The sequence below is a fragment of the Lygodium microphyllum genome, chromosome 23 (assembly GCF_053477565.2).
Source record: "Lygodium microphyllum isolate KBCC chromosome 23, Lygodium_microphyllum_v1.1.10, whole genome shotgun sequence".
Taxonomy (NCBI): domain Eukaryota; kingdom Viridiplantae; phylum Streptophyta; class Polypodiopsida; order Schizaeales; family Lygodiaceae; genus Lygodium; species Lygodium microphyllum.
In genome coordinates, this window is record NC_141157.1 from 33,420,963 (window position 1) to 33,434,863 (window position 13,901).

Here is a 13,901-nt window from a genome sequence, read left to right on the forward strand (position 1 = left end):
TCAAAAAACAAAGGCAACTTCACCAATAGAGCATCCCACATCTGAGGAGGATGCAGCAGCACTTCATAAAAGCCCCTAGACCCAAGCATGTAATACAAGTTTGATGAGATCTCATCATAAGGCATATAGAATTTTACAACAATTCTAAAGAGCATTACGAAATTGTATAAACTATGATAGTAAAATGAAATGAAATTAAACTAAAGCTGATGAGTCAAAGAATCTGATATAATACTCTCTCAAGGACAAAAACTATGGCATCATATGTCGGCCTAGCCTCTTGTAACCATCTCATGGGCTAATAAAGTATCTACTCCATCATGTTGAGGGTGAGATGTCTTAATGGGTGTCTTCTATGGCTAGCGATGATGGCCTACATTTGTCAGTTGTAAGGGGGGCATTGTTGTCTCCCAAGGCTTTGTGCTGTCTTGCCTTCGAGGGAGTTCTGGGTTGATTGAGGGTAAGACCTTGATGAATACCTTTTCAAGCCCACAGACCTTGTCCCCTCCTTGCTCCAATTCTATATCCATCACACTTGTCAATTATCTTAGGCTCCTACTTCAATCCCACCCACTATCCAACTGAAGCTTATTCTTTGACATTGACACTGAGATAGACCCATCAGCAATAATGTGGCTTTATCTTCACACTTTTGTGCTACCCCAGGATTGTCTAGAGCTACTTGAGGACATGAATGAGAGTACGTTCATTGTGTGCTATCATTCATTTAAGTTGGAACTTCTTTTTGAGAACTAGGTTGCCAATGAGTGTATGGAGACATTTGAAAGAATATTTGGTGTAGTGTCCCATATATTGAGCTAGATGAGCTTGACATGGGGAGTGAGTATGAGTACTGTTAGAAGAGGGCAAGGTTTTTGAGATAGATATTGTTGCATGGTGGCTCATATAGACAAGTGACCAAACATAGACCTAAATCCCTGTTTTAGCTATCACTCAAGCTACAGAGTTTTCCAGATTACTAGAGGAGACCTCTTCATGATTTGGAACCAACCAAATGGGTTTGGAGAGATTTATTTGAGCAAGAGTCCCTGGCTGCATGATGAAAAAGGAGGAGGATTTACATTTTTATGATCTGGGCCTCTCCAAGACAGCACCTCTGTGGTATAAATATAATGTACCGCAGCCATTCCTTACTGATCTCTGGGAGATTGGATGATAGCTTTCAAGCATCAGAAGATATCCTTATTTCTGTGGTTGCCGACTCACAGGAGTTCAGGTTGACTTGGTTTGGCTAACCTTAGATTTTATTACCTTGCTTTAGGTGTAAGGCAGCAGAAGAGACTCAGAGACAGAAAGACCCAACCTTGTAAGTCCGCTTACTCCATTCTCTGGGCCAGAATTTTCCCCCTTACTATAGGCACACAATCCCCTCCCTAAGGTTGCAAACCAGTCCTATTAGGGGTCCAGCAGAAAGTTTATAATTTCTGTAATGATGGAGAAACTGCCTGCTGTTTCAAACTAGAGGTATGCCCTTGAAGTATGCTAGGGGTCTAGCAAACAGGGTATGATTTCCGTCACAATAGAGAAACCGGATGCTGTTTCCAACTAGAGGTATGCCTCGTGAGTATGCTCAGAATGAGTAGCACTTGACCTTGCAGCTCAGAAGGATGGTCTATTCAGGCTGCAGACTATCTGCGTTGGTGCCACTGTGCAGGCTCTCTTGCCATATATGAGGCATGTCCATAGACCTTGGATGCTCCATACCGGTCCCTTTTTGCATGCAACAGTTGATGGTTTGAGTCATTTCTTTCTCTGAACCTCACTCTAGGATGCCATGAAATTTCTCCTTTCCTACATTATTGTGCTAGAATGTGAATTCAAGTTCCATATGCTGGCCTGCTCTGATACCATGTGACATTCTAAGCTCTTCAACTTTGAAGCAATCCATGAATTTTGATAGATAATGTGGACAATAGCAAACAAACATATTTGAGAATATCTGGTTTCGGGCTTGTATAATCATTGTAAATCAGAGGCCAGATAATAACATCCTTTAGCACGTGGTGCAAACTATATTCCAGGACTGGCTCTAGAGCTTCCACTCTATGATGCTTATGATCTTGCATTGGATGCACAGATGGGTTCTGAATCCCGATTTAACCAAGGTAGCATTATTGTTATAATCCTAGTTAATGATGTTACCATAATCAAGGACCTGCTTTCCTCAAGACACCACATGCCTTGCCTGATATAGCATTCATGGTCACAGTATTTTCTGTGTGGACCAGTGGAAGGGGAGACCATTCTGCCAATGTGGACCCTGCCACGGCCTCAGCTAGATTACAGTTACAGCGTAGTACTGGGAGAATCTGTGCGACACATTAATGTGGCTAATCTGCAGTGTGCAGACTGGTGCCATGTCATTTGTAAATTCTAGGGAAACTAGACTCTGACTAAGCCTAAATGTGCAGACCTGTGCAAACATTATGCATCATACCCACAAGCTTAGCGAAAGAATTGGAGTGAACGAACTGAGGGTGGACCTTCCAAGATTCTTCAGGACAGGAGAGAGAGAGGTGCATACCTGACCTATGGGGAGATGAGAAGAACCAAATTTCAAACCCTACCCTTTAGGGTTTTAGGATGCAACTATTCTTCTAGGATTGTTAAAATTTTCAAGCTCATATGTCTAAAGATAGAATCAAATAGCTGTGTGGAAATTTCAAGTATGGAGTATTTCTTCAAAGTTTAATGTGTCTATCTGCCATTGGAGTCTGGAGCAAAGATATGAATGTTTTGGAATAGCTAGTATTTCAGCTTCTTACACAGGAATTAATCTGAAGGTTGGAGAGAAGGTAATGAAAATTGTTGCAATCAAGAGGCGAAGAGAAACATGTACATCTTAATTTTCTACATCCTGGGGCCCAGCAGAATATGTATATTGTCATTGAAGTGGCTCAATGTATAGGCTGCACATAAGCTAACTAATAATATATGGTCAAGCAAAGCTGTAGTATTGGGTGAAGAAAGAAACTTGTGAGCATTCTTATGTTGATAATCTAATGACACTTTGTGCCGATTTTTGAATTTTGCATATATGTTTTCAACACAGATGATGTGAAATTGTGGGCTGCAATGTAGGTGGGGCTTGGTGAAGGTGTGTCTCCTTCAGCTGCTACAGACTTGATTGCAAGGTTATTCATGCACAAAGCCTGTCTTTCTAAGCTCTCTTGTCATTGTAGTAGCTGGAAAATGAAATTGAAGTTTTGCAAAGTATATGTACTTCACAATATGAAATTATTCTATTATATGTGCAGAAGTTGCATGTTCATTTTTATAGGGAAAAGAAAATTCTAGTAATAACACGTCAGAGGGAATACCCCTGAAGGTAAAAGGCAAAGTACAATTAACCCTAACCCTAACAAGTGGCAAAGTAGCCTTCTCGCTTGGAGAAGACCCTTGACAATGAGCTTAGCCCATAAGGGTTTGCTTTGGCTATCTAGGTCTATGATCCCCAAGCCTCCTCTAGATCTAGACAGTATGATGACATCCAATCCACCTTCACTCTAGCTGGGTTTGCATCTTGTCTTGACCAAATAAAGTTTCTGATTAGGGGCTTCACTTGCCAATGCATGACCCAGAGATTGCCTAACAAGAAGTGATGTAGCACATGGTTTCAAGAAGAACTTGGTTGGAGACTTCTACTCTTCTTGCTAGTAAAAGCCTTGCTAAGCTCCAATCCTGCTTGATGCTCAAAAAAAGAGTTACCAACTGTTGCTTTGAAGTAATGTCAAGTCCACATGGCATCCAAGATGTGTCATTATGGTCCTAGGGGGACCTAGGTGAAGTCCTCATGAGATTGTTATTTTGGGTTCATAGTGTCACATGCCCAAAATGAGCCCAAAATCCCATAGGACTTGTGCGAGTTAATTAAGGAACCTATTGCTTTGCAAAATATCTCCATGGCTTCTACAAGGCCCTAAAGTTACTCTCATCCTTATGTGAATAAATTGATGTGTCAGTAACGAACTCCACATCAAGAAGCTCCTCAAACTCAGGGTAACTGGATGCATTTGATATTGTGGATTCGCTTGTTAAGAAGGAGCTCATTGTCTCTATTACAAATAGGAACAAGAAGGGGACTAGTGGAGAACTGTGTCTAATTGATCGTTGGATGTTGAATCTCTCTCCTTTTGCCCTATTGACCCTGACTTGGCTTTGTAGTGAGGATTAAAGAACTGCAACTTGCTAACCCACTACTTTGGAAATCCTAATGCTGGTCAATGACAAATAAAATGCCAAAAAAATAGGGGTGACTATAGAAAACATCCTAAATGACACTGACAATGTCCGGTAGGTGTACGTAGATTGTGGAAAGTAGTAACTACCCGGGAAATGCACACAAAATCCCGATGGGAGGAGAAAATGCACTTAAAGGCAATAAATTGAGTGCTCCAGAATGAGCTACCTCCTCTATCAAAACAAGTGACAAACAAGTTAGAGCTCCTAAAGCCCTCATCTGACTCAAACTAAGGTTCACAGACAAGAGTTGACAAGGCATGACTTGTTCTAATACAAGGGTGTCCAATAGTGGCAATTGTTTCATGCTTGGTGATTCATGCATTTCTTGGTTGAGCAAGAAGTAGACTATAGTGGCCACATCTAGTTGTGAAGCTAAATACAGTGCAACATTTATAGCTACATTGGAATGTGTATGGCTTGGACACCTTTTGGTTGATCTTAGTGTGGGATAGTAGTCACCCACTCCTATCTACATTGACAATCAGAGTGCCATGGCAGTTGTCAAGAATCTAGTTTTTCATGCTTACACTAAGCACATTGAGGTGCATTATCATATGTTAGAGAAAGGCTCCATGCTGGGGAGATTGACTTGGTTTATGTCACTATATAGAGCAATTTGGTTGATGTGTTTACGAAAGCTCTCTTTAGAGAGAAGTTCAAAGCCATTTGCAAGGCTCTTAGCTTGATACCATTTGGGGATTGATCTGTCTATTCCTTGTATACCTTCATATCATTCACTCAAGGGGGTTTGTTACACTTATCGTGTCCCTCCTAAGTTCTGGTGTGAAGGCTCCCTTATCTCACGAGCACTCTTTACCTTCTAGTTGGAGAAGGGTTTTTCCCCATGTGAACATTTATTAGTGGGTGTGGTACTTAGTACCTTAGGGATTGTACTTTCATTCATTCTCTCATAGTAGATGTAACCTTCTAGCACTCTCTTCTCTCTTGCTATTCACTTGTTCACTGTGAGAGTGTGAGTGTGCATGTGTTGCTTGAATCCTAATCTAACAAAAAAGGCCCCAAAACATGTAATGCACCAAAAATTTCATTAAATAGGGTTCGGTTCTAGAGAGTTTCTATGTCCCATATGCAAAAACCTAATTTGGGAGGATCTTTCCACATCTATAAATAGACAAGCTAACCACCATTCAGCCTCATCCTTGTCTTGCAGGTTTCAGCTGTCACCCCTCTTCCACTTGTTGTCCAGCCCCAACAACTACTGCTATGTGGTCTATAGTTGTCGGCTAGCCATTGCTGCCAGTGATCAGCTTCCATCATCTACATCAAGACGTTTTTGTGTTTTCAGTAGTTGTCTTCATTAGCCTCTGCTCTGATTGGTAGTTATTGCTCTTGGGATTAGTCTTTAGGGGATGATACATATCAACACCTCCCTCAGCTTGCTCCCATGAGAGCCATTGGTTGTTGGAGAGCTCTGCCCTTGAGTGTCTTTATATTCTCTCCTTCATTTACAACATTCATTCATTCACTTTAGAGTTCTCTATCTACTTTGATTGTGTTTTGCATTTAGGGTTTGAGTTTGACATGTCACTATCCGAGTCTTTGTGTTACAATCGTGGTCGTACTTTCTTTGTTTCCTCAGTGCAAACCCTAGCATATCTTCACATGATATCAAAGCCGGTACTCTTGTAAAGTGTATCCTATGGATATTGCAGAGACTTGGTTTTGTGCAAGGCACAGGAATGACACGAATCTAATTTATAATGTCTCAGATACCTTCGTGGGATCCCATGATGTCTTATTAGGCTTCTCCATTATTGGAGGCCCTGAGGAGGTATTATGGACTTGGTGAGGAAGATGACACCCCACCTTCACTCACCTTCTTTTTCTTCTCATGTTTCAAATTTTAGTCACTTGATAGAGGAGTTTGAAGAGTACTTGTGCATCACAGATAATCAAGCTTATACCACCCCTACTAGCTTTGCTACTACATCTAGATTGGTTGGTGAGATTGATCACCTCTCCAATCAGGGAGTACCTATGACTCCATCTTAGCTAGATCCAATGTTAGGTTGGTGCAACCCCTTCAAGTCGTATGAATCAAAACCCTGTCGTGTTTCTCCTTTTGGTGTAAGATTTGGATGATTTTCAATATGTAAACTTCAATAGAGGGGGCTCTCAAAGCAAACATTCTTCAATAGGCATGTCTACATCTTTTGTTTCATTTAAGGATGTAATCCACTGTTCTCAAATCCCTCCCTCCCACCCTCTTCTAATCCGCACCTTGATTTCCTCTCTTGTTCATTCCAAAACCTAGGATTGCACTTCACTTCCACATTCAGCACACTAGGAGTTGGACCCTCCGTCTCTGCTCCTAGCACTCTCTCTTTCTCCACATCATTTTCTATCCACCCTTCACTACTCTTTGCACCACAATATACCGTTAGGGGGAATGCTACCCTTTAACATAGTGCCTTCCACATAGCCACACATGAGCACTTCTTTTCACCTTGGGACAGCTATGACGGGCATCCCCCCCTCCACACCCCTGACACACACACACACACACCCACCACCACCACCCCCCCCACCCCCCACCCCCAAACCACTTAACAACCTTCTAGATGCAAGCATTTCCATCCTTTGCTTACGGTGTGCCCTCATCGATGTATATGGAGTGTGATTCATCGTATTAAAAATTATTATTTTTTGTTTCAAAGTGCAGTTGCATTGCACTCAATCAGAAAGCCAATTGTAGGAAAAGCTTACAGACACATGAGTTTTAAGTTCATATCGATTTTGCAATTGAAGTTAGAACTCTCACCAAACGTTATGCAACCGATAATATTTTGGTGCGTATCAATAGTGACCATAGTCCATGGGTCACTCTTACGTAGGGACTTCCATTGTCTGCCCCACGTATTCCTATCCATCTCTATGTCCTACCTCTTAGTTACAACACTTTCCCCTTGCATCTAAGCATTGGAGTCATCCCATTGATGGATATGCGGCAAGAGATTGCACTCGGCGTACTAATCTCAATTTGAGCTTCAAGAGTTTTCCTTTAAGAAAGGGGATGTTTTGAAAGTCAAGTTGGTTGAATATCGGCGGTTTCTCACTAAAATAGTCACTATTGGCTCACCAAAGCTAGATAACAATTAGGTTATGTTCTTTTTGAATAAGTTGCCCGAGAAATACTTCATTCTTTTTGGGCTTGAGGGGGGGGGGGGGGGGGGGGGTATTGAGAAACCCATTCATTTACTACATTTCTTTTCATTAATTCATGTAGGTTTTACTATTACAACCCAAAAAGTGTTGGGTGCCCACATTTTGGGGCACCATCTTAGACTCTGTGCCTATAAATAGGGCAGTGACTTCATTTTACACATTGCCATTCATTCATCCATTCACTCTTTCTATCAAGTCACTCCATTCTATACGTCTTTTTCTCTATTCCTCAGACTCTCCACTGTTGTTTACACCCTGAACAGGAGGACAAGTCAGTTCGTGGGTGATCCTTCACAGCTGTCTAATGCATGATGCATATACTCCCACGTTCAGCCAGATATGCATGAAATTCCTTAGTTATATATAATCCCTCCCCCCCCTTTCCCCTAGGGCAGTGACTTCATTTTACACATTGCCATTCATTCATCCATCCACTCTTTCTATCAAGTCACTCCATTCTATCTGTCTTTCCTCTATTTCTCAAACTCTCCACTGTTGTTTACACCCCAAATAGAAGGACAAGTTAGTTCGTTGGTGATAATTTGCAACTGTTTAATGCATGACACATATACTCCCATGTTCAGTCAGATATGCATAAAATTCCTTAAGACATATACATCCCCCATCCACCCCTCCCACACACACACACGCGCGCACGCGCGCAATCAGAATGGAGAGTGACTACTTTATATCCTAACAAATTTTCAGCTATGTTGATAGACTCCTTGAAGCACAAAAACACTTAAGACTTACCTTTTGAACCATATACCCATGCATGCTTGGAGTAGTCATCAATGAAAGTCACGAAGTACAAGGGGTTGCCAAAAGATTCTCTTTGCATTGGACAATAAATGCCACTATGTACAAGCTACAATTTGCGAACAACTCTCACCAAATTATCTTTTGGAAATGAAGCATGCTGCATTTTACCTGATACGCAACCTTCAAAAATCTTATTTCTAGGTGTCTCAAGAGTAGGCAATGAAGATACTGTAAAAAATAATAGGTGTCAAAATAAGTAACGGTGCAAAGAGACAGTAGGGTTTGCGCAGAGTAACATAAGAGTGTTTATGGCAACACTGAGAGAGAAGAGAAACTCAAAAAGAGAAGAATACAATGATCATGCACTGAATCATGCTATGAGAAGAAAAGCCAATATAATAGAGCCGAAGCTCAGAAGATAGCTGCACTATCTTGTCTAAATTAGTCGGTGGTACTAGTGGAAAATCTACACAATGAAGGGAGCGAAACGCAATCCTCTAGGCAATGGGCTATTGAAGTAATCACTGAAAGGTGAAGGACAGTTGTTGAGGGAGCGAATTGTAGTCCTCTAATGCTCTCGGAGATGTGGAACATGATCACTAGTTGTTGAGGGAGCGAACCACAGTTCTCTAATACTGGGGATTGACCTCGGCAGCAAAATGCAAATCCCAGAGTGTTGGAGTTGTCAAAGGTAGGGAGAGCAGCCCAAATGTTGACGTCAAGTGGATAATTGACATGAGGACATGCATTTTTAAAACCTCACTTAACATGTGGATTAATTTTTAATCACATGGTCAAGTAAATGTTGCATATGTGAGGTGTAACTAGGGTTAGAGTAAATTTACGAGCCCGGGGTTCGAGGAAATCACAGGATGTCAAATGCAAAAATTGCTACAAGTTATGTTGCACATGTACTTGATGGTATCTAGTGCGAGTTGTTGGCTTAGGCCATTCATTTGGCCATAAGTGTCAGTTGGTAACACTAGAGAAGTGGCATTTAATGGTACCTAATGCCAATGTGATGGTCAAAGATGGCACACAGACACTCGGGAATAGAAGTTGCCTAGCCAATTTAATTATTGGCCAGTCAGATTATTTTTTTAGGGCACTGAAATAATTATTAGATTAATTTTCAGTATTTAAAGACTGAAAATTAATATTTAATTATGGATAATGCTGAAAAAAACCATTTGGGAAGGTTGCCACTTGCCAAAAATTCCCATGCAAGACTGAAAAACGTTTTTAGAGGTTGAAGAGAAGCATTTGAGTGAATTCAGCCTGCAAGAGAGAGAGAGGAGATATTGCTGGTCTGATTTGCAGCCATTGGAGGACCTTTTGAGGCAGCCAAGGGTAGGAGAAGACCGATCAACAATAGATGACAGTATCTATAGGCAATTGAGACAGGGTAGTAGTAGTAAATGACTGATTTTCTTCAATTCTTTGCATCTACAAACTATTGAGACAGTGCAATAAAAGTAAATGATAGATTTTCTTCAATTCTTCGCGAAGAAAGTCTGAATTTTCTCTCTCTTCAGCATTCTCTCCATCTCCTAGCCATTCTATAGCCTTGCTCCAAAGATCATATCATTGAGATCACCAGAGGTTGAGAAATTTCTGATTTCTCTGTTGTGAACCCTAATTTGAGCAAAAAGTAGGGTTTATGAGCAGCCTTGGGAAGTGTGCCAGAAATTGGAAGGTCCAAGACTTGGATTCAACAGGGCTGAAGCTGTTTTAGTCAAATTTAAGTGGAGGGACCAGCAAATCAATGAATTTGGGGCATTTTCCATCTTCATCAAAGTAGGTGAAGGCCAATTGACTGCCCGAATCAAGGGGCAAATCAAGACTTGTTGGTCATTTTGGACAGCAAGGGGAGTTGGAATACCGAAAGGGATTGGGAGAATCCCATTATACATCAACTTCTTCTTCAATTAAGTTAAATAAATACTGAAAGGGGCGCCAGATTTGGGGCCAACAGGATGTCCTATGTCCAAGATTATATGGTAAAGTGTGCATTTCAATTTTTTGAATTTGTTAATTGCTGTAAATTGTGCTTAATGAGATTATTTACCACCCTATCTGAGAAGGTTGGTTTCAATAATGATGACGCTAGATGATGGAGGATGAGCGGGGCTGCAAAAATACAGGTCCTAGCAGCCTCTGTGGTAGATGAGTGATGCCAGGTGATGGAGGAGGAGTGAGGCTACAAAAACGTAGGTTCCAACAGCCCCTATGATAGATGAGTGACACCAGGTGATGGAGGAGAAGCCATGCTGCAAAAACGTAGGTCCTAGCAGCCCCTATGGTAGATGAGTGATGAAATCACTAATGCTCGATGATGTAGATTGTTGCTAGAGGCTAAGATTCTAATTTCAAGCCGGAGATGATGATGCTAGGCAAGGAGAAGATCTCCATACTGAAAAACATAGGTGAAGGTGGAGCTTGATGGAAAAGGGTGCTGACGCCAAGCAAATGACGATGACTCCAGGTGAAAGATGCTCCAAGCGCAAGGCTTGATGATGGAACAAGGCATTTGAAGCAAAAGAGGAAGGGTGAAGGCAACCACGAGCCACGAACCACAATGTCCTCCTAAAGGGGTGTAAGGGCAGTGGAAGGGGTTGGTGAGAGAAGGGAAGTGGTGGTGGTGATTGAAGAAGGTGGTCAAGAATGATTGAAGAGAGAGGGAGAGAGAGGTGGTAATGAACAAAGTGACTGCTTATTTATAGGCATAAGCTGTCTAGGTGGAGTACCATTATGTGGGTGCTCATTGAAAAAGTGACCAAAATGTGGACAATAGCCCTTTTTGGGACTGTCTGTGAAACCCTAAAATGAAGCATGTGAATTAAAGAAGTGGTTTCTCAACAGATACCATATTAGATTTTTGCAAGTGCAAAAACTAGCAAAATTCAGATGACCAAAACATACATGCTAAACTTTTGTATCTGAAATTGCTTGTGAATTCACAATAGCATATGCCATTTCTTCCACCCATTTCCCATAGTTATTGAGCTTATGTAACTCATGGCATAGTGAACGAGATGCAATATTTGTATCACTACAAGAGAGATCATTAAGTGTACACCAGTCATCGACAAACTTCACAATCCAACCAATCTTGGCAAGTGCAGAAACTGATAACAAATTTTTTAATAATCTTTGATAAATACAAATATCCATTAAGTGTGAAAGTACTGTCATTAACAACAGTTAGTACTGTTTTGCCAACTTCTTTGATAGGATAAGAGGAGTCATTGGTACATGTCACAATACTATGCTTACGAGGTAGGCTCAAGAGAAGTGAACAGATTGTGTAGAGAAGTAATATGCTTCATGGCATCATTGTATCTGAATCCACAACACACATGCATCTAAATCCACAACACACACACATGGAAGAATCATGTAAAGAAGGGCCATAACTACATTGTGCACTAAATGCCCATTATGTATCTTGCACAACATTTGCAAATTCTATCTTAGAAGGAGAGACATCTGCAATAGCCGTATTAGCCTATTTCTTCTTAGCCTCTTTCATAGCCAATTTAGGACCCAATCCTTTATGGCATGATATTTTGCCTTACAATACTTGCAAAACTTCTAACTCTCTTTTTCATTCTTATCCTTATTAATCTTCCTTGTCTAAGTAGCATTTGTAGATTTCTACTTAGTACTTACTATCAAAAGAGCAAGCTTTAGTTTTATCTTTACCTTTCCAACTAGCTTCAAAAGCTTGATCTACAACACACATAATGAATGTGTTTTTTTTTGCAAGTAAAATGTGGCTGATTATATTACTCAGAAAAACTGATTGCAACGGAGTGCTCATGCTCAACAGAGTAGCTGGAGCTGATGAAAATCACAAGTATATCATATATACAAGTCTCACAAGGTGGTCTTGGGGGGGGGGGGGGGTGGGGGTAAGAGTCCATGGAAGGGGGTGTATCGCCATTTGGGGCTGCCTGCCTGCATCATGAAAAACAGGTCATGGCCGCCCCAAGTGCGCATGAAATGACATCGGAGCTCCTAAGGAGCCCTGGATTCGCCCTGCACTTGATCCCATCGACCGCGGAGGGAGTGGATGATGGAGGTCTAAAGCTCTGCTAAGGTTGGTTGTACTAAAAGTCTCTCTCCGCCGAAAGCCTCCTGAAACCGCGCCTTCTAGATATGCCAACCAGTAAGACGCCCTATGATCTCCCATACCTCAGAGTGGTCTGCTGTGGGCTCCAGAACTTGGTAGATGGGTACAGTCTCCAAATCCGCCACTGTGCACGACCCTGCCTCGATAATGAATATCGTGTCTTGCATCCTGGCCTTATAAAGGTGGCGGCCCTGGCTGATTGCTTGCTAGCAGAAAGCTCCCCATGAGATACATCCAAGGCTGAGTGCTATACGACGAAGGATGCGGCATGCACCTCTCCACACGAGCTGTGCCGCCTCACACGACCAAAGGCAGTACTTTGGTGTTTCCAGAGGTTGTGTGCAACGCATACAACCTCCCTCCTCCTGCATCTGAACAAGCCAACTTCCCATTGCCAAGCCTCCATGTGCCACCAGCCATAAGAAATATGATACCCTCCTCGGCCTTCAACTATCCCAAAGGCGGTGCCAGAAGGTCCGTCGGAAAGGCTTCGTGATGCGGTGCTCTGCCTAGTGCCTGCTACGAGATGGCGCCCAATCCATATCCTCTTGCATCAGTATGTGTCTGCCAATCGTAGCTATGCACTCGAGGAACCTCGATGGCTTCTTGGCGATCGTTGTGGCCGGCCATAGCCACTCTCCCAGGTCCCACTCTAGCTCATCAAGTGGCCTGCCCTTCTAGATCCAAAGGGCCACTCCCTGAGCTGCTGCCAGAAGACAAAAGGGTCCAGCCGCCATGTCTTCCCCTGAAGGCCAATCACCCGGATCCTCCTCCATGAAAGGACAACTATCCCCTCATCCTGCTGTCCTCTGTCAAGGGCCAGATGGCCCCCCTGTTGTACGGTGAAGAGGGTCCCAGGTGGAGCGCCGCCCATTCTACCTGCCACTTGTAGGGGGATGCTTGCTGGTGAAAACCTAGCGACGCATACCTCCCCGAGCTCTATCGGCTCTCGTCTCGAGGGAGAAAGCCACTCCTGAGGTATTGCTGCGTCTCTCTCTCTTCTCCTCAGCTCCACTCCTCTCTGGCAGCCAGATACTCGCTGCAGCACCTCGTCCACCATCCTATACACCTCCCTCAATGTCCTGATGGTACGAGTCGGACCGGCCTCCCAGCCAGCCCACTGGATGTGGGGGCACTCGCCAATCTGTGCCCCTTCTCGATCTTTGATCTGGGAGTTTCAGATTATCGGCTGACGATCTATCTTCTCCTGGTAGCTTGGGGGCTCTGGATTAGAGCCTTACAGAGGCCCTGCCATACGCGGAGTAAACTGCGCAGGGAAGGTGCTCTGAGCGGGGTGATCTGGGCTGACGTGAAGATCCATCTCAGGGATGGCCTGCACTTGCCGCCAAGCCTCGGTCTATAGTCCTGAATACCCTCCTGCAGTAGGACCTTCCATGTCTGCCCTGTTGGAGTGAGGCTGTGGACAACTAGCTTGCCCAAGAGGGCCATACTTTGATACTCTGGGTCTAGGATCCCCAGGCCTCCCTCTGACTGATGCCGTATAATGGTCGCCCAAGCCACCTTGGCCCTGGAATCCTTGGAGCCGTCTGACCCG

General features: G+C 43.0%; 1 protein-coding gene across 2 annotated transcripts in view; it reads left to right on the forward strand.

Annotated features, from left to right (window-relative positions):
* The window catches only part of PHT4;5 (phosphate transporter 4;5), a 191,989-nt gene that overhangs the window by 57,913 nt on the left and 120,175 nt on the right, over positions 1 to 13,901 (forward strand). For both annotated transcript variants that reach the window (XM_087664168.1, XM_087664169.1), the window contains exon 4: positions 3,103 to 3,155. In XM_087664168.1, the coding sequence (XP_087520294.1) occupies positions 3,103 to 3,155 (53 nt within the window). The remainder of the gene's footprint in view (positions 1 to 3,102; positions 3,156 to 13,901) is intronic.